Raw genomic sequence first — 26,650 nt, 5'->3', positions numbered from 1 at the left:
AGAACAAATGTATGGACACCAAGCAGGGGAAGCGGCGGGTGGGGGGTGGTGGTGTGATGAATTGGGAGATTGGGATTGACATATATACACTAATATGTATAAAATGGGTAAGTAATAAGAACCTGCTGTATAAAAAAATAAAATAAAATTCAAAAAGAAAAAAAAAAAAAGAAATTCCTTCCCAGGTAGGATTTAAAGAAGTTAAAAGCTCTCCTCAGCTCCATAGATGAGAGGTTAACAAACCCAAAGGCCAGGGGACAGGGCAGGCGGCCCAGTCTTGCCAATTATGAGAACTTTGGCCACCTGCCAGGATGGACAAAGCAAACCAGCACATATCTTTTAATTTCCTCACAGTCTATTAAGTAACATATAATAGATACTCTTCAACTGAAAGAATTTAAAGTCACATGCCTAGAGCCGCCTTATTTAGCCAGTCTCTCGCATGTTGACCTCTTATCACCAAAAATATCTCCTGTAGCTATTCATGCTATTAGATCCCTTTACTGCTGTTGTGGGTATGTGTAAACAGGAATTCTCATTTGAGTCATGATTAGTCTCCAGATAATTAACTCATGAACTTGTGGCTAAAAGTTTCCTTTGTTAATAGCCTTAGATTCTACTAAAGTAGAGCTAACAGAAAGGGGAGAGAAGTAAATTTGGTTGGGGGAAATACTACTATTTGGCACATACTTCTTAAACCAGTTTAACTTCATTTTACTGTATTTTTGATTGGCCAAGGGTGGGTAAGAGACTTTACATAACTGCTCTCTTAATTTGTTGAGTTAGAGAAGTTCCTTGATCTGTTTCTAAGTTCCTTAAATAGCCTGTATTAATCTAGCTCTTTTGACTTTCTCCATGTAGGTTCATCCTATCACCACTCAATAAGTATTTGGGGCTTGTGTTTTGGATCCAGCTGTTTAAGAAGAATGACTGAGAAGGAAATTAGGCCATAATTCTAGAAGGTGAGATTGAAATAGGTGTTAATCTTAAACATAAAGACAAAATGAAATGAGGCACACAGAAAAATGAGCAAAGTGATTATGAAGTTTGCTTTTAAATTAAATACAAATCTACAGCAAGCTGCATCTCTTTTCAGAGTCAACTCAGGGTCAGCCTCTGTAGTCCTTTGCAGTGTGGTAAATCCACTCAAGGCCTAGAGTTCAGCTGTCTTCCCTATCGATTCAAGTTAAGCTAAGATCCTTTTTTTTTGCTGTTTTTTTTTTTTTTTTTTGGCCGTGCCACCTGGCATGCGGATTCTTAGTTCCCCGACCAGGGATCAAACCCGTGCCCCCTGCAGTGGAAGTACAGAGTCTTAACCACTGAAACACCAGGGAAGACCCTAGGATCCTTTTCTTGAAACTCATGAAAATAGGACAACAGATTCAGTTGTCGACATTAGCAGTGGCAGTCACTCGCTCTGTTGCTGTTGGGTTTTTTTGGTTTGTTTGTTTTTTGTGTTAAAAAAATGTTTTTTAAGCTTTTATTAGAAAGTTGATTTCATATGCTCTCCTGCTGGAGTAAGTCTATATCTGAGGATGCTAAAAGCCTTGCTGCCAAGCCAGTTTTGAATGTAGTTTAAACTGGGAAAGGAACCTTCATTGGGATGGTGGCCAAGAAGCTAGTCAGTTGTAGATATAGCTTAAAAGGTCATTGGCTCACTTGCAAAAATGCTGGCAGCCTCAACATTTGCTACAAATTCCTCTCATTAATCCGTTGTTTTTGAATTTCTTTCCCACTGAGAAACCTAAGAATGTCTCTTGCCTGAATGTACCATTCTCAGCTGATCTGCTTCCCTGAGATGTTAGGAATGATGGCCTGCAGCATCCCCCGTGAGTCACAGCTCAGGAGGCAGGAAGCCTTACAAGTTCTTTGCATATAGCCACTACCCTGTCTCTCTGTGACTCAGTCCACACTCTCAAAAGGTCATAGACAACATGCCTTGAGAAGCACCTGAGGCTTTGACCCAGAACTGTCAGAACCAGAAAGGGTCTCAGATAGCCTGTCCAAGAGGGGAACTAACCATCCTGGCTCACCTGGTACTGAGTTTCCTGGGACACAGAACTTTCAGTGCTGAGCCTGGGAATTCTAGACAAATAGGGATAGTTGGTCACACTATGCTCAACTATTTAGCAGAGAAGAAACTGAGGCCAGGAGGCTGACCTGCCCACACTAACAAAATTAGAATCCAGATCCATTGGTGCTAAGGGTTCAGTGCTCTTTCTATACTGGTACTTCCTTATATGCGCATAGTGCATTGCACACTATAGGTACTTAAGATTCTACTGTGGTGGTTTTATGAGTTCAAGGGAAGTGCTTTTCACAGATATGATCATTTCTAATTAGCAGTGATCTCACTCAAGGTCATCATTAGTCAATGGTCTCTACTTCTGGACTCTGAACAGAATAGAGTTAATGAAGGGGAGGGAAATGTAATGAACAATAATAGAAGTGGTTAAGAAAACAGAAGGATTGGGCTTCCCTGGTGGTGCAGTGGTTAAGAATCCGCCTGCCAACGCAGCCCTGGTCCAGGAAGATCCCACATGCCGCAGGGCAGCTAAACCCGTGCGCCACAACTACTGAGCCTGCGCTCTACAGCCTGAGAGGCACAACTACTGAAGCCCGCGTGCCTAGAGCCCGTGCTCTACAACAAAGAGAAGCCACCGCAACGAGAAGCCCGTGTACCACAATGAAGAGCAGCCCCCGCTCGCTGCAACTAGAGAAAGCCCATGTGCAGCAACAAAGACCCAACGCAGCCAAAAATAAATAAATGAAAGAAAGAAAGAAAGAAAACAGGATTGTGCAAAGATGGAGAGACCTATGTGTACAGGTTGGCTGAGCAACACTGCAGCAGGGGACACGTAGAAATACAATATGGGGTATAAACACCAAAGAGAAGGGTACATTATTTCCCTGTCCTCAAAGAGTATGGTGATGACTATGTAATGAAAATTATATCACTGATGTTCATGGTTATATGTTTTCCAAGGACTTCGAAAGAACCTAACTCCCAGCAGTATTTGTCCTTCTAGGTCTGAGATCTGCCCTGTTTTTCTTACCAGTTTTCTCCCCTGGATACTGAGTTTTCAATAAAGTAGCATAAATTACTAGGGATCATTAGTCTGTTATACCTAGATCTTTATGATCTCTTATCTAAACACTGCTGTATCCCATTCAATGCTATAGTCTTCTCACCTGCAAGAGGAACTGGTGGTATCTGTATGAGGGAACAGAAAAAGCATTAGGAATGTGACTGGCTGATGATTAAGTCTAGAGAAATGACTGTTGGAAACAAGGGTCCAGGAACATTATTTATTGTGGCCATCTTCAGCAATTCATTTTGTGGGGTAGTGCTAGGCACTTGAATTCTTTTATCTGGGATGGAACTCAAGGAAGTGGCACATGGAAAGGGAGCAGCATAGACAAAATGGAAGTGACTAAGGTGTTTTGACACCCATTAAGATGGGTGTTAACTCTCAAAATGGAAGCCAGATAACTACTTTTCTATTCCACCACACCTTTTCCTGCTGGTGACCAGAGACAGAGTTACCTTTTCTTCTGACTAATCCCTAAAAACACGGGTGAACAGAGGCATAGCTGACCTACTTTGTAAATACTTATTGTAGTGTTAATCAGCAAATTTACTGCAGGCAGAGGTCAAGTGACCTCACAGCCATTCTGCTTTAGGCTGAAAGCCACAGTGGGAGCTGACCTTAGTTAGGGTGGTGCTGCTCCAAAAATGGACTTGTGACCACCCATCAGAAGCAAGATGCAAAACAAGCGTTGTTTAAAAATGCAAATTATTGGGCCATACCCCAGACATTCTGAATCTGTTTTTTTTTTAAAATAAACTTTACAATTTAGAATAGTTTTTATTTTTTAATTTTTTTTAAATTTACTTATTTTATTTTTGGCTGCCTTGGGTCTTTGTTGCTGCATGTGGGTTTTCTCTAGTTGCAGCGAGCGGGGGCTGCTTTTCGTTGCGGTGTACAGGCTTCTCATTGAAGTGGCTTCTCTTGTTGCAGAGCCCGGGCTCTAGGCACGCGGGCTTCAGTAGTTTTGGCGCGTGGGCTCAGTAGTTGTGGCTAACGGGCTCTAGAGCACAGGCTTAGTAGTTGTGGCGCACGGGCATAGCTGCCCCGCGGCATGTGGGATCTTCCCGGACCAGGGTTTGAACCCGTGTCCCCAGCATTGGTGGGTGGATTGGGGAAGCCCTAGAATAGTTTTAGATTTACAGAAAAGTTGTGAAGGTAGTACAGAGTTGCCATATACCTAAACACTCGGTTTTGCCTGTTATTAACATATTACGTTAATATGGTACCTTTCAACTAGTGAACCAATATTGATGCTTTATTATTAACTAAAGTTCATACTGTATTCAGACAGCCTTAGTTTTTACCTAACATCCCATTTCTGTTGCAGGATCCCATCCAGAATATGATACATTTTTGTCTCCTTAGGCCCTCCTTGGTTGTGATAGTTTTTCAGACTTTCCTTGTTTTTGATGACCTTGATGGTTTTGGATGGGGTCTTCGTTGCAGTGCGGAGGCTTCTCATTGCCGTGGCTTCTCTTGTTGCGGAGCACGGGCTCTAGGTGCGCGGGCTCAGTAGTTGTGGTGCACGGGCTTCTCATTGCAGTGGCTTCTCTTGTCGCAGAGCATGGGCTCTAGGCATGTGGGCTTCAGTAGTTGTGGCACGTGGGCTCAGTAGTTGTGGCACACGGGCTTAGTTGTTCTGCGGCATGTGGGATCTTCCTGGACCAGGACTCGAACCTGTGTCTCCTGCACTGGCAGGCGGATTCTTAACCACCGCACCACCAGGGAAGTCCTCCCCCTTTTTTTGAAAGGAAATTACTATGTGCAACCCTTTGAGGGGTGGGGAGTTAGGTTTCACATAAAATTATTTGGAATTCTTCTACATGGGAGATTTGTCTATTTTCCACCATTTATTTATTCAATAATTTATATTAGGATAGACTCATGGACATTTATTTTATACTTTTATATGTCCCCATTGTTGAATTTTTTTATTTTTAATTTTGTTATTAAAACCACTGCCCCACCAGGGAAGCCCACTAACTCCTTTTTTAAAACTTCAGATATAAATCGGTGTGAGTTCTCTAGGGCTGCCATTACAAAGTACCACAATCTCGTTTTAAACAGCAGAAACTTATTCTCTCATAGTTCTGAAAGCTAAAACCCCAAATCAAGGTGTTGAGAGGTCATGTTCCCTCCAAAGCCTCTAGGGGAGGGTCTTGCTCCCCCAGCTTCTGGTAGGCCACGGCATTTCTGGGCTGTGGCAGCATAATTTCAGTCTCTGCCGCCATCTTCACATGTCTGTCGTCCCTCTGTGTCTGTGTGTCTCCTTGTCTTCCAATGGCATTCTCCTCTTCTTACAAGGACACTAGTCAAATTGGATTAAGGTCCCACCCTACTCCAATGTGACTTCACTGTAACTATTTACATTTGTAATGACCCTATTTTCAAATAAGGTCACATTCTGAGGTACTAGGGCTTAAGACATCTATTTGGGAGACATAATTCAACCCATAACAAATTCCCATACCACAGAATTCATCCTTTTAAAGTGTTCTTTTCTGTGGCTTTTACTATATTCACATGGTTATGCAACCAACACCACTATCTAATTCCAGAACCTTTTCCACATTCCAAAACGAAACCCCATACCCATTAGCAGTCACCTTCCCCTCCAATCTTCCTCAGCTCCTGACAACCAGTAACTTACTTTGTTTATATGGATTTGCCTATTCATAAATATTTCATATCAATGGACATTTCATAAAATGGAACCATATGACAAGAGGCATTTTATGTCTAGCTTATTTCACTTAGCATACTGTCTTTAAGGTTAATCTCCATTGTATCATGTATCAGTACTTCATCCCTTTTATGGCTGAATAATATTCCATTGAATGGATATACCAATTTTGTTTATATATTCATGAGTTGATGGACACTTGGGTTGTTCCCACTTTTTGGCTGTTATCAATAATTCTGCTGTGAATATTCATGTACAGGTTTTTGCATGACTTTTTAATTCTTTCATACCTAGGAGTGGAATTGCTGGATCATATTGTTAATTATGTTTAATTTTTTGAGAAACTGTCAAACTGTTTCCAAAGCAACTGCACTAAATTCTCAGCAGCAGTATAAGAAAGTTCTAATTTCTACACGTCCTCCTCAACACTTGTTATTGTCTTTTTGATCACAGCCATCCTAGTGATCAAGTGAGGTGGTATCTCATTGTGGTTTTGCATTTCCCTCATGAATGAGGATACTGAGCATCTTTTCATGTGTGTATTAGCCATTTGTATGTCTTCTTTGGAGAAATGTCTGTTTTAACTCTGCCCATTTTAAAATTGAGTTGTCTTTTCATTGTTGAGTTTTGAGAGTTCTTTACATATGCTGGATATTCTCTCTCTCTCTCTCTCTCTCTCTCTCTCTATATATATATATTTAGCTATGATTTGCAAATTTTTTTCTCCCATTCTGTGGGTTGTCTTTTCACTTTCTTATAATGTTGTTGTTTTAATATTTATTTATTTATTTTGGCTGCATCGGGTTTTAGTTGCGGCATGCAGGATCTTCACTGCAGCATACAGATTTCTTAGTTGTGGCATGCATGCGGGATCTAGTTCCCCGACCAGGGATCGAACCCAGGCCCCCTGCATTGGGAACGCAGAGTCTTACCCACTGGACCATCAGGGAAGTCCCGTCTTTTCACTTTCTTGATGGTGTCCTTTGAAGCACAAAAGTTCTTAATTTTGATGAAGTCCAATTTATCTTTGGACTTCAAAGATAAAGCCACTTGTGCTTTAGGTGTCATATGTAAGATAAATGGTTTAGGCATATGTTTGCCCAGAGACAGACAGTAGGTGATTTCTGGAAGTTCCAGTACTATGTTAAGCATATAAATCAAACAACTAAAGGAACATTTTCATATTGTAGAAAATTCTACAAAAATTTTTATACTAAATTGAGAACTCAGAATGGTCACATTATTACTGAAAAGAGAAAGCATTTGCAATGAAAACTATAGCAAATGGCAGAGTCACAATACAGCTGACTGGGGAATAGGAAGTGCATGTTCTAACCATTTCTCATCTGATATTGACTCAAAAGAGTGTGTTGACTGCTGAAACAAAAGCATTTCCATAATTAAGCAAATCTGTTTTTACGAAGCTTTTGTGTTTAAACAAAGGCCTAGATGATGTGTTTCTAGTACCTGACACTACTAGGGAGGAAAAGGTAGGAGAAAACAAGTCACCCTGGCAATTCAGGGAGCAGTGAGCACTCTTCCAGCATTTGATTGCAAACTACAAGGCCCAAAGCTTTGTTAAGATTAGAAACAAGTAACTAACAGAGAAATATTGGGACTTATAGGCTCGTTGTTCACCAGAGAGCATCAGTTTTGGTTGCATATGAATGTTTTGGTTTTTTTTTTCTGAGGACACTTGTACTAGCCCAGTAACACCACTAACAAAACTGCTTTTGCTGTGTCACTGGCATACTTTAAATTGCTTTAAAAAATATCTCACTTGTTTTGTTCTTTCTTGGAATGTTTTATGTTATAAAGCAGTCCACTACTGCTGATAGGTGTGTGTATATGCATATATGTGTGTGTGTGTGTGTGTGTGTGTGTATATATATATATATATATATATATATAGTGTGTGTGTGTGTGTGTCTAAAGTTTTTTTGCATCTAGATTTTTTTTCAGAGAAAAGTATTAAATTTTGATCCCATTAAGCAAAACATTGTCAACATTAGTTTTTCATTGGTAGCAATGACCTCTTAAATTTTCTTAATAGAATTCTTTAAAAAAATAAGTATTTTCTGAAATATTTTGTCAGAGAACGATATGTGGATATGTGCTAAGAATGCCTATTAAGTAATTAGAATTTTCTCCAAGTAGTCAGTGGAATCATTTTATAATGTCCTAAGTAGAACAGCCAGGAGTCCTGAGCAAACAGAAAGGCAATTAAAGGAAGCTAGCTCCTTTGAATTTACAGAACCTAGGATTGTATTTGTGGTCTGTACTGGATACATTCCAGCTCTACATCACAACACAAAATTTCCCATTTCCTCAAAGCTAAAAGCCGAGGCATCAGCTAAGTAGATTGATAAACAGAAAAGTCAAGATAGGCACAGTTCATTAAACTGTCAGCCAGCAGGTGAATAACCATATTTCTGATAAATTGAGGTCTTGCAAGGGTTAACAAGTTATTTGTAAAGAGGAAAGTACATTCAATTGATGGAGAAAATGCAATATATGTAACTACCTTGATTCTACAATTATGTTAACAGGACTCTGAAAGATACATATAGGCAGACTACTGAAGCTTTAGGACTGTTAGCATAATATAATCATTAAACGGCCAGAAATGATTCAACATTTTAACTATAGTTTTTGGGTAGTATAGACTTTATTTCATATATTGTTAGTTTTGTATTAACATTATCATAGTTTATTAGCTTGAGGGTTGAAATTTCTTCCCTCAAAATGTAAACTAATATTGTAATAAAAAGACAAAGCGAATCCTTCTGTTCAAAATTAATGTTACAAAAGACTCTTAGGTTATACATTTATTCCGTCAAGTATGTATTATTCTCTAAGCCTGTACCATATGATATTCCTTCCAGGAAGTCCATCTCAGAAGCGTCAGTTTTCTTCCCTGGGTTCCCATAGCACTATCCTTGTATCTCTTTTATAGCACTTATTTGTATCTTTTAAAGTGCCTTAATGTTCCTTTTAGGTGGGCGGTGAAGTTTGATTTATAGAAGCAGAAATTTTGCTTCGGATGCTCTATTTATAGAAATCTGGTCTTTCTGATGTTACTTTTTATAAGTCTTTCCATGATAAGCTTTTAAATAGTAGGTTAAATAAAATGAGACTCAACTAGTAGTTTGGGCTGTATTTCTTCCCTTAGAAAAACATAAAGCTCAAGCAAACATTATATATACCACTTTGTTTCATCCAGTTTGCTCATCAACACATTAAATTTGTAAAGAATTACCAAGTTAAAGTGCAACTGCTTTATAACAACTGGAGACTTGTTAAAATAAAACAGATGTAAAGAATTTTTGATGTGCTTTTCAGTCTTAACTATTCACCTTTAAACAAATCAGAACTTATATCAACAACTAATCATGTATTCATTATTCCCATTGAAATTGTAGACGTCACAAATTTTTCCCACTTTTTCCTGTTGTATTAGCCAGAAAACTTTTCGTGGCAATTTGGAGAAATATTAAACGAAAATATCTTCAACTAGGAGTGAAGAAAGCTCTGGAAGGAATGTGGAACAGTGAAAGAAGAGAAAAGCTTTACCTTGATAGAATCAGGACCACCAACGGACCTTTTCTGTCTCTAGCTTGGAACCTGGGATCAAAAAGGTGGGTTCAAGTCTCAGCCGTTAAGCCTTAATTTCTGTATCAGTAAGGGTATCTTTACTAATTCAATATTGTATTAAACAAGATGATACATTAAAAAAAAGCCTATAGAATTGTGCCCAACTCAAAGTTCCTAATTCCATGACACTGGACATATTTTTTCACAACTACTGATATTCATATAGCACCTTTAAATCCAGACAATTCAGGATACCAGGTCACTAAATGAGGAGCAGAAATCTTAATGTTTAAGAACAAACTAAATGAAATAAAAAACAATACAAAAGAAACAAAAAAAAAAAAACTATATCCTGAGAATATCCCAGTCCAGCATTTGCCTTGGCAAAGGAATAAATTTCTCAGCTCAAATTCATCCTACACCAGTACAGTTCAACAGTTTTTCAAGTGTCTAGTTGATGCCACACAGGCAGTTACAGAAGACAAAATTTCTCCCTTTAAGACACAGTCTAAAAGGGAGTATTAAAATGCAATGTGATGTTCAGTGCATAGAATAATATATAAAGTACTGCAGGAACACAGATGAAGAAGCAGTTTCATTTGCTTGGTTTGAGAGGAGGGTAAGAAGCGTTAAGGAGTTATCAAGGGGAAGTGACATTTAAACCAGGCCTAAAAGGACTGGGAGTCAGCCAGATAGGACAAGGGAGAGAAGGGCATTCAGGTGAAGGAAACAATAATGAGTATACAGTCAAATTCATAGAGATAATTAGAAAGACAAAGAATGCAAACCATTGCAAAGAATGTTCCAAAGAAAGGGCTCCCCTCAGAAAACAGGCTAAGTTTCAGAGAAAATATTATTTGCTCCACAGAAATGATTTTCTGCACTCTGTGAGACTAACCAGTCATCTTTTGTGAGTAAAATAATTTCAAATACAAGAATGATAAAGAAAATTAGCTTTATTTACGTAAATTAGAAAAACTGATTGTAGTGTTAGAATTTGTCAAATGCTTTCATTCTGAACGATTTACAAGTGTATTTATATACAAACATAATAAAATAGAGTACCATCACATTGCTTTCTCTTGACTCCAAGCGTCTCTCCATTCTGAACATGCCCCTCTCACTTCGGGTTTTAATTTTTAACAGGGAAATGCTTTGTTCTGACACAGTGCTTGATTCACACAGTATAACACTGAAGTGGAAGGAGAGTCAATGACCATCAATAATTAAAAATTATCCTTCAACCAGTATGACTTTATCATTAGATTTTTTCTATATTAAAATATGTTTCATGTTAAAAAAACATACTTGTATTCATTGAGGATCTAAATTTGTTGTACTAAATTTGACATTTATATAAACCCATAATTTAAATATAGATATGAATCTATATTAAACTCATTGGTATGAATGTTTGCCATAAATGAAAATGATGAAAATTATTAGGAACAGAGGTAAAAGAAAATCCATGTGAGAAATTGAAGTGGAAATGCCCTATTCTATTTAAAATCACTAAAATTTCAATTTTCTGAACTCAATACAAATAAAACCAATAGATGGTAAAAAGCCATGATATTTATAGACACCAAATCTTAAGTCACGCTGTAGGGCATTAATTAATTTGTACTATTACATATTTTAGATAATTCTAAACCAAGTTTCCTAAATAGCTTGCCAATCATTTACGTTGTTTGAGAAATCCAAGAAAGTCTAATACAATTATTGAATAAGGCCGAATTTTAAACTGGCAATCGAGATGCAATATAAATGCAGGTAATTTATATTAGAGTCAGGCTTATATATGTCATAGTACTATGTGTGTATGGACTATTAGAAGAAATAAATTTTGTTTTTAAAGCAGTGGTTGGTTTTCTAAGTTTAGTTCTTTAGCACTTTATTGAAATTCCTGGCAAGAATTCTGACAGAGCTCTGTGATTTTATTATATGAAAGAAAGAAAAAAAGAAACCCACAAAAAATGTTAAGTTTGCTGTGACTTTTCAAAGCAATTTAAGTTAAAACAAACAGCCTCCAAGTGCACTTGTGTCTAAAATGCCACTTTTGCCCCCAAAGTGAAAGAAATGATCAAGTATTGCGTTAAGGTGCTTACTATTCAAAAAAAACATCAGAGGAAGTTGGTCTTTAATTGGATGCTTGAATTCTTTCCAGAGTTCTTAGTATGTTTAGATGTTGGTATCTTGAGTTTGACACTTTCTTGATTGCCCTTTATAGCAGCTTCAAGGCGGGCTTTCAAGGCTGGAGAGGAAGCCATTACACTTTTAAAAACTGATGAATACTGAGGCCCAATCTGCATGAGATTTTGCAAAGCAAAGTCATGTAGATTTCTCATTATGGAAGTTGCTGATCCCAGAGCATTCTCATCCAAAAGGAAGGAAATGAGGATGGGCAGAAGACAGGCCACCAGCTGAGAGCCTGGAAGGTAAACAAATGATGTAAGCCCCAGGTTCAGGGATGTAAATGTTTCTTACACACTTGATCTGGACATATTTCCCCCACTTGAAGGGAAGCAGTTCTTCCAATCTCTTCTCCCAAATTAATACAAAACAGTATCAATACTGTTGATTGATTAACATCAACACCTGCCTTTCCACGAGTGTGAAAATATAATGCTAAGTGACTAATGGGATGTTTTACAGTTTAAATAACATTAAATTTCTGATTTTGGACAGATTCTGATTTAGTATGCATTTAGTGCTAGCACTTACGATGCTGTTCCTCAGCAATGGCTACCAGTGCTTCCAAGACCTTTATGCCTTCTTGAAAGATCTGAAGCTCAGTAGTGTCTTCAGGTTTTCTTTTGTCTATTTCCTGCAGTTTTTCCACGATAGAGGATACTAAAGAGTAAATGTACGGGTAGGAAACAGCTGGATTCGGATACTGAAAAATGGAAAGTAGGAGCTGATAGGTCTTGATTTGTACCTAATCAGAGAAAAGACAAAAATAGTATAAACTGTAAATGTAAATTTACGTTTATATTAAAATGTAAGTTTTAATGTAAATTTTTAAAGTAAATTAAAAAATGTAAATGAAAAAAATTTAAAGCCTCCCCTCCCACACTTAAATTTATTTTATTTCTAATTTATCTTTAATTTTGGAAGTCCAAGCACTAACAGTTATTCAAACTTGCATGCTAACAGTGGTTGTGACAGCTTGGAGTGGGAATAAAGTGGTTAATTTTTCTTCTTTTGACTAGTTCCTATTTTCCCCCTCGTTTGTCTCTCTATAGTAAAAAATCAAACAAACACACAAACTTGAAACATATTTTGGAAAATGTTTTAGATGAAAATCACATATATTTGATGCTATGAAGGTTTTAAGGAACCATGTCTGGACCATATTAATTATGTGTAATCCCATACTGGAGGCACCCCTTTGAGACTGCTACATAAAGCTCCTGTTAGGCTAGAGGAAACAGATAGGGCAGGAGAACAAAAGGAGATGACTATACAGCAAATATAGAAACCATCCTTTATTCATTTGAATGATTATTTTTTTTCTGAGAGAAAATCTGGTTACTAAGTTTTAAGAGTCTATTTGTGATCATGTGCTACAAACTTATTTTGTACCACATAACAGCATAGGAAATTAATTTAGCAAATACAAGGGCCAGAAAGGAATGGGATTAATTTGTATATGCTGCTTTTGAAACAGGTCCCATTATTTTACAGTCATATACTGAAGGCACATGCTAGCGTCTTCCTTCCCTTTTTTTTTGAAAGGAAATCCACTGAAGTTCTAGGGATATATCAATGTTAAGATGCCCCTATTTTAAATTTAGGTTTTTTTTTTTTTTTAATTTTTTAAAAAACATTTTCTTTATCTTTCTCCAACTAACTACATTCCATCCTCAGGGCCAAAAAACAAGACCATTATTATTTGACTTTGTCAACCCAAGAACATGAATTAATCCAAACCTAAAAATAATTTTCAGTCTGGTACTTTCTGTTGGACTCAACAAAATCATAAGGAAAAGTTTTGCAAAAGCCTAAACATGTTCCTATTACAAACATCTATCTTCTAAACACACTTACCATAGGATCTTTTATCTCAAGAGTAGCCTTAAATTTCTCAATACAGCGCTTCTGAAGGCATGGGATCGTAGTTACTTCTGGACTGGTAGACAAAGTAAATACTGTGATAGCAGTAAGCAGACTGACTTCATCAAGTTCTTGGTGTGTTCCAGCTACTAAAAAGAAATAATCTATGAGAAACAGATCCCAACACTGTCATATTTACTGTTATATACAGCTGTGAAGCTGTCTCTAGTTTGGTAGTAATTTCTTTTGTGTACCTAAGGATTACAGACAGTAATACGGACTGACTGACTAAGAATCCTGGCAAATGCTGTAGCTTTAAAATATGCATTTTACGTAATTCTAGAGTCAAGAATTACCAAAGAAATTACAGTCTGCGTTAAGTAAAGACATCAGTAAATACTTATATACATTTACTAGGAATATGCATTAACTAGTTATGTGACCTTGGATATTTAACCCCATCTTCAGTTTTCTCATCTGTAAAATGAAAGTAACAGTACTTAAATTTATAAGGTTATGAGGATTAAATGAGTTAATCCTTGCAAAGCATTCAGAATAGCATGTTGCACATAATGCTCAATATAAATTAGCTGTTATATTACTGTTTTTATTGTGGAGAAATACAGAAATGCTTGGACAGTTTTTTCTTTGTTAAGTTTAAAGTATTCATATTTTGATAATACACGTGTCAAGCGAAAATAACTTAGCACTTTGTTTGCTACATATACCATTTCTTAACAGTACAGAAAAATTTGAAAATATCTGTGTGTGCCACAATCATTTAAAGGAATTTTCTACTGGATGTAATTTACTTCATTTCCCAAAGTCATACTCTCATTAAATAATTTTAATGAACCTCTTGTGGAAAATCAATGTTATTTGAAAAGGAAAAGGTGTGGCAAATTCAACTCATTAAATTGTGTAAGAATGGATTACTACTTATGAAAAAAATTACATATATATGTAGAAGGTTTGGTAACATTCACTCATCAAATACTTAAGAAACGTTTTCTATGTGCCAGCACTCTTTTTGGCACTGAGAATACAATTTACAGAGAAGATACAGAATATACCAAGAAGTAAATAAAGGATTTCAGCTAGTCACAAGGTCTATGAATATAAAAAATATATTCAGAGATAATAGAAAGCAACCCAGGAGTTGCTACATTGGGCAGTCAGAGAAAGGTTTAGGAAATTAGTGTTTGAGCTGACACCTGAGACACAGCAGCAATGAAAGCAAAATACTATGGATGGGTAGGATTTATTTTGTAAAAATAATTTGAATAATTTTAAGGTAAAATAGGTGCATGGTTAACATTTAAATTATGACAGTATTATTATAAGCACTTTATATTTAATCCTCATTAGCATCGTGAGGTAGGTACACTTATTTCCCCCATTTTATGGATGAGAAACTGAGGAACGGAAATTCAGTCATTTGCCCAAATCACACAGTTAGTAAGGCATTCAGTTTGATTCCAGAAAGCATACTGTTAACCATGATGCCATAGTGCTTCACATACAGCCAAGTTATTCTTAGTCATTTATAGCAACTTGAAACTACAATAGCTAGTCTGTTTAGTAAAAATGTCTTTTTATTCTCCGTAAGATAAAGTTCTCCTGGGTTCTTCTTCCCATTTCTTCTAAAATTCCCTTATTCTCCCAGCCCTGCCCAAATTCCATTATACCCATTCTCTTTTACCTACAATAGATGCAAGGTTCGCTTAGCATTAAGCCCCATGGAGAGGCCTATGTGGTAAGGAACTGAGGCCTCCTGCTAACTAACAGCCAGTGAGAGACTGAGGCCTCTTACCAACAGCCATGAGCGAGTCCCCTTGGAAATGGGGACTGTGACCCGGCTGTGACCCCGGCCAACATCTTAACAGTAACCTCAAGAGAGACCCCAAGACAGAACCACCCAGCTATGCTGCTCCCCAATTCCTGACCCTCAAAAACTGTCAGGTAACAAATGTTTGTTGTTTGAAGTTACTAAGTTTTGGAGCAATTTGTTATGTAGCAAATGTTTTCCCTATCAGCTCCTTCCTTAATTCTTCTCAGTAGCTAGTCCAAATCCTCAGTGTCCTAACCTCATTCTCTGACAGACAACAGAAAACCATCTGTGTGTGTGTGTGTGTGTGTGTGTGTGTGATGAAAGAGGCAAGCTCATCATAACTCAACCTAACAACTTACGCCTATTAACTTTCCATCCTTACCTCCTTTCCTCCCTCACACTGGCAGATTCATCCTTCTAAATGTGCTGTGAATTTTTTTCCTTTCTGCCTAGAAAAGGGATGCTGCTTCCCTCCCTAATAGTTCCAACTCCAACCCCATTTCCACCTTTTTTCCCCCCATAAGCATGAACTCATACTAGAGCCTCATCTAAAAAATAAAATAAAATAAAATTCCTTGACCCTGTATCTTCCTTCAGCTTTCTCGTCTCCCTGTCGAGAGGAGCCTGTACTTGATCCTTCCCCTCCCTTACTCCTCTCTTGTACCTCAACACTGTGAGCGTGATCTCCACAGTGTATTTTACACTGCTGACCACTCTCGAGTCATTAAAACTCTCTTTTCTTTGGCTTCTGTTTCTGCATTATATTCGGAATCTCCTCCCATCTTGTTGCATAAACCCAAGTTAGGTGATTTCAACCATCCCACTGACAACTCCCAAACGCATGCAGTCTAAAACCATCTCTAGCCAGACTTTCTTGAAGCCCAGACCGCTTCATATTTCATTCCACTTGATTATCCTGTAGGCATTTCAAAATAAACTCACTGTCTTCCTCTGAAAACCCTCACTTTGGTATTTCTGTTAAGGGCACCATGAACACCCAACTCACCTTACCCCTTTCAACTCCTAAACCAAACTATCAGTAAATTCTGTTAATACTTGCTAAACATTTTAGTTTTCATTATTTCACTCCTTGTTATCCTTACTGCTACTACCTTGTCTCCAACAGTCTTGCTTTTTTTCTCTATACTGCTGCCAGAGTGAGTCTTTAGAAATGCAAATCCCATCACTTTACTCCAGTTTTAAGAACACATGCCTATTGAAGGCAGCCCAACTTACCAATCATGCCAGACCTTCCATCATCTGGCCCCACTTACCATCCAACTTCCATCTCTACTAATCACCGTTCACCACCCTCTTACTCTTTCCCCTCAAACCCACATTCTCTCGTTGCTCTACTTGCCGTCCCCAAATGTACCATGCTATTTAGGTCTGCTGGTCTTAGATCAAAATGCTGCGTGAGAATCCTTTTCTATGATGTCCATGTGGAGAATGGAGAATGCTTTCTAATCCTTTAAGAAACTGACTGTTTTGAGAAGACTCTTGTGGTAGCTACAGAGGTGTAGCACTGAGCTCCCCTTCGTGAGGGCAGGTGCTGCCCAGCTGTGAGGCATGCAGTCAGCTGTTGGCTCCTCAGGGTTGGCCTCAGCCCCGAGTTTGCTTGACTGAGATCACAGTCTTCAGGGGGCAGCCACATCTGAGGGAGTGTAGACACTGCTGTCCTATGGGAGGCACTGACAGGCAATATTCAGAGCCGCCCAGCAGGCATGCTGAGCTTTGCTGGATGCTGGTACTGCAGCTTGGCTTCTTTAGCCCAAGATTGCTTTCCCCATTCCCTTCACAGGCCTTGTTCCTTAATAAGCCTCTTGCTCCCCAAACTCCATCTCAGCATGAGCTTCCAGAGAACCCTACTGTGACACTCTGCCTGATTCACTCAAACAGAGCTGACTACTCTAACTTTTGCCAGCTGGTCTTTTTTTTTAAGTTTTTTTTTTTGATGTGGACCAATTTTAAAGTCTTTATTGAATTTGTTACAATATTGCTTCTGTATTATGTTTTGGATTTTTGGCCACGAGTCATGTGGGATCTTAGCTTCCCGACTAGGGATCCAACCCATACCCCCTGCACTGGAAAGCGAAGTCTTAACCACTGGACCACCAGGGAAGTCCCTATCTCCTTTTTTTTAATACTAGAAAGGCAGTGATAAATAAGACATTACTGTTGCCTTCAAGGAGCTCCTATGGTATTAATCATACCTTATGGCACTAGCCTCCCCTAGACTGCCAACTTTGGGCACAAAGTACGTGGTCAATAAATGCTGAATTCAACTGAAACCTTTTTACCATACAAAATAGAATACGGTGAATTGTGACACTGATAAACAGAACAAAGAAGGCAGGGATAGGGATGTCCCTGGTGGTCCAGTGGTTAAGAATCCACCTCCCATGCAGGGGATGTGGGTTCGATCCCTGGTCAGGGAACTAAGATCCCACATGCCGCGGGGCAACTAAGCCTGTGCGCTGTAGAGCCCGTGAGCCACGACTAGACAGCCCTGCACGCTGCAACTACTGAGTCCATGTGCTCTGGAGCCTGTGCACCACAATTAGAGGGAAACCCACACGCCGCAACAAAAGATCCCGTGTGCCACAACTAAGACCTGATGCAGCCAAATATTTTTTTTAAAAAAGGAGATAATTTATAATATGTCTAAGCACTTTTTACAATTACCATGACATAATGTTTAAAATAAGACCTACTCAACAATAACAAAGGGAAAAACTAAGTTTAATGGATACTGAACATAATACTAGCTATCATTTATAGATATATGCCAGGTAAAAAGCGAGATGCTTTTCGCATGTTATGTTATTGCTCTAACAGTCTCCTGCAACACAATCTCCTTATTTTGTTAATGAGAAAACTAAGGCTCAGAGAAGTTGGATAACTTGTCTAGTCACTTAGCTAGTAGGTCCTGGAGGGACAGATCAGTCCTGTATTATATTTATAATGTATACCTTATGCAGTTTTCAGTACATTGTGCATATTAAAAAAGTTCTGTCAGCTAGACATGGATGATACTGTATTTTAAAATTAACATACTATTACATTTGAAGGTCTCTCACTGTCAACATACAGGCTGCCAGTCATTTAATTGCATTAACGTTAAAGATACTAAAATGAGGGGGCTTCCCTGGTGGCGCAGTGGTTGAGAGTCCGCCTGCCGATGCAGGGGACACGGGTTCGTGCCCCGGTCTCGGAAGATCCCACATGCTGCGGGGCAGCTGGGCCCGTGAGTCATGGCTGCTGGGCCTGCGCGTCCGAAGCCTGGGCTCCGCAATGGGAGAGGCCACAACAGTGAGAGGCCCGTGTACCGCAAAAAAAAAAAAAAAAAAAAAAAAAAAACTAAAATGAGACCATAGATATTTTCTGTCTACGATACATATCCTCTAAACAAGTATGTAGTGAACTGTGGTCTCCTTTAGGTGAGACTGCCAAACGTGATCAAGTAAATAGCTTATTCTCAAAAAACTGTCCCTCTTGCTTTTTAAAACAAACTGAACAACTGCTTCCAATGAGCCTCAATTACCTGGATCCCAACAGTCAAGAACTGTTGTTAAAGCACTACGGAGAAGGTCAGTCCAAGCAGTATGGCTCTTTTCTGCTCGGGCCATGGGAGAAGATAATATTCCTTTCAGAGCCTGCAGGGAAGCTGCAACTGTTGAAGATAGCTGGCCCCCAGGTAACTTCACAGCAGTTTCTCTGAGGACTCCAATTGTGAGGTACAGTATAGTAGGGAGGATTGAGATGCTTCCTGTAATGTTTTTAAAAAACACTATTTCAGTCTATATACAGTTCCTCAAAGGAAATCACCAAATGAGTTAGATAATGTCAAAGATTTCTAGCTTTTAAGATTATTCTCCATTAGGGATTATAACTGTTAAGATAATTTAAATAACTTTAAGATTTTAAAGGGTGGATTAAATTTTGGCTATAATTGGAGATGTTATTTAAAGTATATCACAGTACCATTATCCATTGCTGTGTTATTTTGTTTTATTTGGTAGTTGACAAACATTGAATTTATTTTTACTTTTTAGTGTGGTAAAATATATGGAACAAAAAATTTACCATTTTAATCATTTTTAATAATTCAGTGGCATTAAGTACATTCACAATGTTGTGCAACCACTATCACTATCCATTTGGATTTTATATTAAACCCTTTTGAAGCAATTTGTAGTGAATCACTCAGTACAAAATATTAAAGTTTCCATGGCCACTAAGTAGTTAAAAAGTCACTTTGTTTAAAGTGAAAGAGAAGAGACTAAAGCTAAAATAGTCAATCAATTTTCCCAGAGGCTATCAATAAAACTCATATCGTATATTTTTGCCCCCAATCCTCTGCTAGTCACTTTTTCTGCTACTATTGGTATAAGACAGTGTGTGAGAACAAGGAATACAGGTTTAAAAGTCAAACTGAAGCTTAAAGTCATGTTAAAAATAGGACAGAATGTAAGTTGGTCAAGACACATTTAAGCAGAAATATGCTTACCAATTAAGAAGTATCTATTAAATACTGAGTCCCTATTATGTACTAGAGGATACAAAATTTCACTGGAAACAAGACATATGTCTGTATATATATTTATCTTCTCTTTCTATAATAATCAATTACATATACCTCTATATGACACATAAAAACTACATATCTACATATGGAAGCTACACACACACACACACACACACAACAAACAAACAAACAAAAAGAAAAACAAAACAAAACTCAATATGAGCCAGAGTTTTTAGGGAAGCCTTCACAGATGAGGTAGGGCTGGAGCTGAACTTGAAAGGAAGGCAAAATTTTACAAAGGAGAGAAGGGGTGGGGTCATTTCAGATCAAGTAACACCATCGACAATAGTACAGAACAGGGATATGCATGAAGCCTCCTGGGTTTAAGGTTCACACAGAAGGAATCAGGAGGCAGTTGTACTCTGCAGAGCCTTAAACACTATATTAAAAGCATGGACTTGATTCAAAACAGAACTGGATATGATGAGAAGCTTCTGTTGTCACTGAGGCAGGGAAAGTCCATTAGATACTGTATACCAAAAAATGCCCAAGAGCTAGTAATTGCCATCGATGGGTTTACAATATTCTCAACCATGGAAGAGACTATCTATGTAGAGTACATGCTGTCTCTGTATTTACTTTCACCCTTTTAGTAAAACAGATTACTGGAATATTGTAATGTTAACCTTAGAGGATTAAAGACCATATTGCAAAGCTTTGGGGGTCAGCGTTTGTGTAATGAGGAAAAGATAAGCAACCATTACCTCCATTATCTATCAAAACCATTTCTGTCCTTCCAGGTCAAGTAAAGCAAATCAAACACCACAACATACCTTCAGGAGAGCACACTGCAGGAAGTTCAGAGAGGATAACTAATGCAGCGGAAACCAACCTACTTCCATCTTCTGACAGCATCTGTGGCTTTGTAGCTTTTACTCCTGGGCTACCTGTCAATTTAGGATTTAGCTCTGGGAGCTGTCTAACTAGAATGCATACACACAATTCCAGTGTTGCAAAGACCAAAGATTTCCCAGGCACAAGTCCTCCTGTGTCCTTTCCCTCTCCAAATTCTGGCAAGGTTTCCTTTTCAGCAGCCCCATCATCAACTAAAAGACAAAAAGAACAATGTTGAATAAATGCTTCAGGTTTGTTTTGCTTCTGGTAGATGGCAGTTTAGTTCATTTCTGTTGTAGGTAACACATTTAAATGGGTGACGTCTTGGGTCTTAAAGTTAAAGAGAAAGTTATGGAGGTAAAAGTAGTTGTCTTTATGTGGACTTCTTATTGCAATGGATCAAAAGAAATCCTCGGTGATCTTCTCAGCCTTAAAATATTGTCTGGTTAACTCCTTGCTGTTAAGGTGTGAACCTGATAGCTAGAGCTCCAGCACTGACCTTACCACCTTAATATTGGTAGTGGCTGGGCAGAAAGATAGGAACTGAGGTCCCTGATGTCTTTAAGAAGCTGCCATCTCAGCCCAGGACTGCCAACTTCTGGACTTCTTTTAGATGAGAGAATAAGTCCTCGTGTTTTAAATCTACTGTTATATTGGATTTTCTGTTATAGGTAGTCAAATGTAATCTTAAGTGATAAACTCACCAATACCAAATTTGACTTGTAAATGAACAATTTAATCACTTTGCAAAACTTAAGTTATTAAAGAATTGTCAGTAGTTCTTTCCATGTACATTGGTAAACACTTAAAAGTAGGTACTCAATCAGTATAAAGAATTTTTTTTCCTTCCAGGGCTGTTAAAATTCTAATTTTCCCAAGGAATAGTAGTTTAGCTACTGACAACATCCAAGCTAACACGAAGAGGTGCATGAGAGGATTTGAAGCCATACCTAGAGATTTGTACTATACACAATAGATTCTCAGAACGACATAGACACATAAGCAATACTTAAAAAAATAATGATGCCGTGCGATTGATTTGGCATTATAGGAACATTCACCTTCTGCACTTCGTCTTTTCTCCTTCACATGTTCTTGAGCTGCACAGATAATCTGCCTTACCACTTCAAGAGAAGCCAGCTGAATGGAAGGTGATTCTCGGGTCAAAATTACTCGATGTAGTACATTCAACAACTCGATACCCAAGTCCTATCACAGAAAACAGGTGAGACTATATGGAAAATTACATACTTAAAAAAAAAATACCAATGTTAAATGCCATGACAAAATTCAGAGAAAGAAACAATGGTCCATAAAAAATAAAGGTGTTAGGGCAATAAAGTTATGTAACACTTGCTCCACTTTAAACCAACTCCAGGTTGGTTTTTGTCCAATCCTGTGGGAGATGGCACTATGACAAAAGATCATTTTCACACAGGTCCTAAAGTGGGAAAACAAACGAGATTTCTAAAACAAGATGAAAAATGTGGCTAAAAGTATATAAGGACTGCCATGTAGATTCCTAGATTTATATTAAAGTTTTCTGGTACTAATAAAGAATGATGGCGAAGTATGACATTAAAAGTGGATGAGTTATTAAGCACAGAATGAATATCTCTCTAAAGAATAAAATACACTGGACAAATACTATTTCATTTTCCCCTTTTCTTTTCTATTGGTTACTCTGGTGGCTTTCTTTCATCTTTGAAAATAATAGTAAAACTGTCATTATGATACTTTTTTTTTTTTTAAAGATGTTGTGGGTAGGAGTTTATTAATTAATTTATTTATTTTTGCTGTGTTGGGTCTTCGTTTCTGTGCGAGGGCTTTCTCTAGTTGTGGCAAGCGGGGGCCACTCTTCATCGCGGTGCGCGGGCCTCTCACTATCGCGGCCTCTCCCGTTGCAGAGCACAGGCTCCAGACGCGCAGGCTCAGTAGTTGTGGCTCACGGGCCCAGTCGCTCCGCGGCATGTGGGATCCTCCCAGACCAGGGCTTGAACCCGCATCCCCTGCATTAGCAGGAAGACTTCCAACCACTGCGCCACCAGGGAAGCCCCTATGATACTTGTTTTAACATACAGAATAAACAAGCAGAAAAAGTTTAAAATTTATTCAAGTACAATCCAAGTCAGGCAGGAGCCTGATTAATACTTTAAACCTAATAAACGATAGTAGTAATAAGTTAAATAACTGTATAGAAAAGAAATCATACCATCCATTTTTCTTAACATCCAAGAGTCAATTTAATATACAATTCAATATACTGGTAGTACCTGATGCTAAGGGTGCCTGCCCAATACAGAGTTGCTCTTGGGAAAGCAGTGAAAGGAACTGCCATTCTTTGTACAGTGATCTTTTTTTTTTTTAACATCTCTATTGGAGTATAATTGCTTTACAATGGTGTGTTAGTTTCTGCTGTATCACAAAGTGAATCAGCTGTGTACAGTGATCTTTTAACCATGGTCACAACTGGGTCTGATATTAGTGTCTGACTCCACCTAGAGACTAGCCAGTCGTCTCTTAAAAAGACTTGGATAGAGAACTCAGCCAAGAGGAATACTACGTAACTGACAATAACTACGTGAACCAAGAAGAAACTCTCAGGGAAATGGGGTATAAGATACAGGTATATACGAAGAGCAGGGTGCACTGAAGCGGAAAGAGAGAAAGACAGTATGATATAGAACCTTCCCATCATTGCAGAAAGTTCACATGAAGAGCTGCTACACGGAGTGGTTGGCTGGTGGCAGCAGAAATAAGTGCGACAGAAGCAGAGACAGAAAGAGGCATGACTGCTCCTAGGTCAGCACAGTTGCTGATGCCAGTTCTGAGGCCTAGCTGTGCAGTTTTTTAGTCTCCTTTTTACTTCTCCGTGTTTACTCCCTATTGACTGTAGTGACCTGGACATGTTTCTGTTCCTGTTCCTTGACATGTACAGAAGCCAAACAAAAAACAAGAAATCACCTGATCACTGCCAATTTTAGATCTGGGCCAAGGAACATCTAGAAGGGCCTGTAACGCATGTAAACAAGCAGTAATGCTTTCCATGGTTGCATCTGAACGTAAGGAACACAGAAATTCCACACTGATTCCTGTAGAAAGCAGAAAAAGAGAACGAGGCTTCTTTGAGATTCTTAGTTTATGAAGTTAAATAATTTTCTATTTTGATAAGATATACAAATAAACTTAGCAAAAAGGTAATGCAAATAAACCACAATGAATTTAAGACTAAACAATTAAGTGATAAGGCAATCTCTTAATAGTTTGTTTTTATCAACATATACACAAATAATAATCTCAATTAGGCTTGCTCACTACTGCAAAAATTACAATAAAATTGCACCAGAGAATTTAACATGTAGAGTTTCATAACTTTATTTTGACTAAAATTTATTGAGTGATTACCATGTATCAGGCATTGCACTTTAAGTATATCATTTCACTATCTGAGAAAGTAGGTACTATTATTACCACTCCTTTTTTTTCTTTTTTTCTTTTTTTTAAGTGGTACGCGGGCCTCTCACTGTCGTGGCCTCTCCTGTTGCAGAGCACAGGCTCCAGACGCACAGGCTCAGCAGCATGTGGGATCTTCCCGGACCGGGGCACGAACCCGTGTCCCCTGCATCGGCAGGTGGACTCTCAACCACTGCGCCACCAGGGAAGCCCTATTACCACTCCTTTTAAGCACACAGAGCTTAAATAGTTTGCTAAAGGTCCATTACAATGGGGCACACCAAGAATTTGAACTGAGGTAACCGTACTGCACAGCTTATGCCCTGCCAATCTTCGTTATATAAAAGTTCATTTTTATCTTGAAAAATTTTTTTATTTAAAAGAAATATTTATTTATTTGGCTGCCCTGGGTCTTCATTGCCTCATGCAGGATCTTCGTTGCAGCATGCAAACTCTTAGTTGCGGCACGTGGGACCTAGTTCCCTGACCAAACTAGGGACCGGACCCGGGCCCCCTGCATTGGGAGCACCTCCTTGCATTGGGAGCGCGGAGTCTTAGCCACTGGACCACCAGGGAAGTCCTAAATGTTTTTTAGAAAGTTCTCATCTCAAGGCAAGCGAAAACAAAATTTTAACATACCCAAGGAAATAAGAAATCCGGTCATGTTTGGCCTGGTAAGGAATAACAGAAGCTCTATGAACCATAAACCTTACTTAATTTAATCACTTGCCTTTATAACTCTCACATGTCACTTAAATCAATAACTTATTTATAGGTAATGATCTAATAACTTGTTTCCTCAGAACAAGGTAAGTATGAAAAATATTTATTCTAGAAACTCACTGTACCTAGAAAGATACTTCACTTTAAAAATGAAGTTCCAAGGCTTCTGTGGTGGCGCAGTGGCTGGGAGTCCGCCTGCCGATGCAGGGCACACGGGTTCGTGCCCCAATCCGGGAAGATCCCACATGCCGCGGAGCAGCTAGGCCCATGAGCCATGGCCGCTGAGCCTGCGCGTCCGGAGCCTGTGCTCCGCAACAGGAGAGGCCACAACAGTGAGAGGCCCGCGTACCGCAAAAAAAAAAAAGCATGTGGAAAGAACTAGGCTTCTTTTGCAAATTTTACATACATTCAACTCGATGCTAAAGCCAGCCTGTAATGGCATTCTAGACTTAATGAAATTTGCAATTTTATAAGCTGTATACAAGCTTACTCACTTGTATACATCAAGGCTATCACTAATGCCTAATAAAGAATGAAGTAATAGCCACCAAGAGCTGATAGGCAGGGGGCACAATTCAAGAAAAACTCTGTAGGGTCAGAAGCTAGTAAGGTCTTTTACTGACCTAAAATAAGATGGAATCTCTCAGTGTAGACATCCTCAGGGGACTTTACTGGAGCCCCAGATGATGACCCCTGACACATGGAAGTTGGTGTTACAGGCCTTGAGAGATTAGGTGCTCCCTCATCTGGGTCAGCAACAACAAAGCCTGTGCTTGTAAGCCACAGTGCTGTAGCATGGAGGATAAACGCCCAGGAGCTGTAATAGTGCAATTTTGCGTTTTCACTAGTCTCTGCTGTGTAGAAAGCACCACCTACAAAAAAGGGAAAGCAAACAGTTTCAGGAGGAATAAACGAAGAGATTAGCTCACACTACATTTTCCCTTTTATCTGTTACAAGATATAGACCATTTCCATCATCCCAAAATTTCCTTTGTGACCCTTTCCAGTCAGTCCCCTACACCTCAAGGCAACTACTTTTTTTTTTTAAATTTATCCATTTATTTTATTATTTTTTTTGGCTGTGTTGGGTCTTCGTTGCTGCGCAGGGTTTCTCTAGTTGTGGCGAGCTTGGGCTACTCTTCATTGCATTGTGTGGGCTTCTCATTGCCGTGGATTCTCTTGCTGCAGAGCACGGGCTCTAGGCACACGGACTTCAGTAGTTGTGGCACGAGGGCTCAGCAGTTGTGGCTCGCGGGTTCTAGAGCACAGGCTCAGTAGTTGTGGCGCACAGGCTTATTAGTTGCTCCTCAGCATGTGGGATCTTCCCAGACCAGGGCTCAAACACGTGTCCCCTGCACTGGCAGGCAGATTCTTAACCACTGTGCCACCAGAGGAGCCCGGCAACTACTTTTTGACTTTTATCACCACAGACGTTTTGCCTGTGCTTGGACTTCACAGAAATGGAAAAATATCCAGTATGTACTTGTTTGTGACTGAGGTTTTTTTAAAAAATAAATTTATTTATTTTATTTATTTATTTTTGGCTGTGTTGGGTCTTCATTGCTGTGCACAGGCTTTCTCTAGTTGCAGTGAGTGGGGGCTACTCTTCGTTGCAGTGCGTGGGCTTCTCACTGCGGTGGCTTCTCTTGCTGCGGAGCATGGGCTCTAGGCACGCGGGCTCAGTAGTTGTGGCTCACAGGCTCTAGAACGCAGGCTCAGTAGTTGCGGCACACGGGCTTACTTGCTCTGCGGCATATGGGATCTTCCCGGACCGGGGCTCGAACCTGTACCCCCTG

General features: G+C 38.9%; 1 protein-coding gene across 8 annotated transcripts in view; it reads right to left on the bottom strand.

The window, feature by feature from the left end:
- Positions 1–9,441: 9,441 nt before the first annotated feature.
- The window catches only part of HEATR5A (HEAT repeat containing 5A), a 113,620-nt gene continuing 96,411 nt past the window's right edge, over positions 9,442–26,650 (bottom strand). For 3 of the 8 annotated variants that reach the window (XM_079906475.1, XM_079906474.1, XM_079906479.1), the window contains 8 exons: positions 25,478–25,726; positions 23,643–23,770; positions 21,740–21,887; positions 20,618–20,890; positions 18,801–19,025; positions 13,420–13,574; positions 12,094–12,307; positions 9,442–11,800 (listed from right to left, as the gene is read on the bottom strand). In XM_079906475.1, the coding sequence (XP_079762601.1) occupies positions 11,493–11,800; positions 12,094–12,307; positions 13,420–13,574; positions 18,801–19,025; positions 20,618–20,890; positions 21,740–21,887; positions 23,643–23,770; positions 25,478–25,726 (1,700 nt within the window). In that variant the 3' untranslated portion in view covers positions 9,442–11,492. The remainder of the gene's footprint in view (positions 11,801–12,093; positions 12,308–13,419; positions 13,575–18,800; positions 19,026–20,617; positions 20,891–21,739; positions 21,888–23,642; positions 23,771–25,477; positions 25,727–26,650) is intronic. The other 5 variants (XM_079906473.1, XM_079906477.1, XM_079906476.1 and 2 more) reach the window with 4 other exon arrangements.

The sequence above is a fragment of the Stenella coeruleoalba genome, assembly GCF_951394435.1.
Source record: "Stenella coeruleoalba genome assembly, chromosome: 2".
In the NCBI taxonomy this organism is placed as follows: Eukaryota; Metazoa; Chordata; class Mammalia; order Artiodactyla; family Delphinidae; genus Stenella; species Stenella coeruleoalba.
This window is presented reverse-complemented; position numbering and strand designations above follow the sequence as displayed.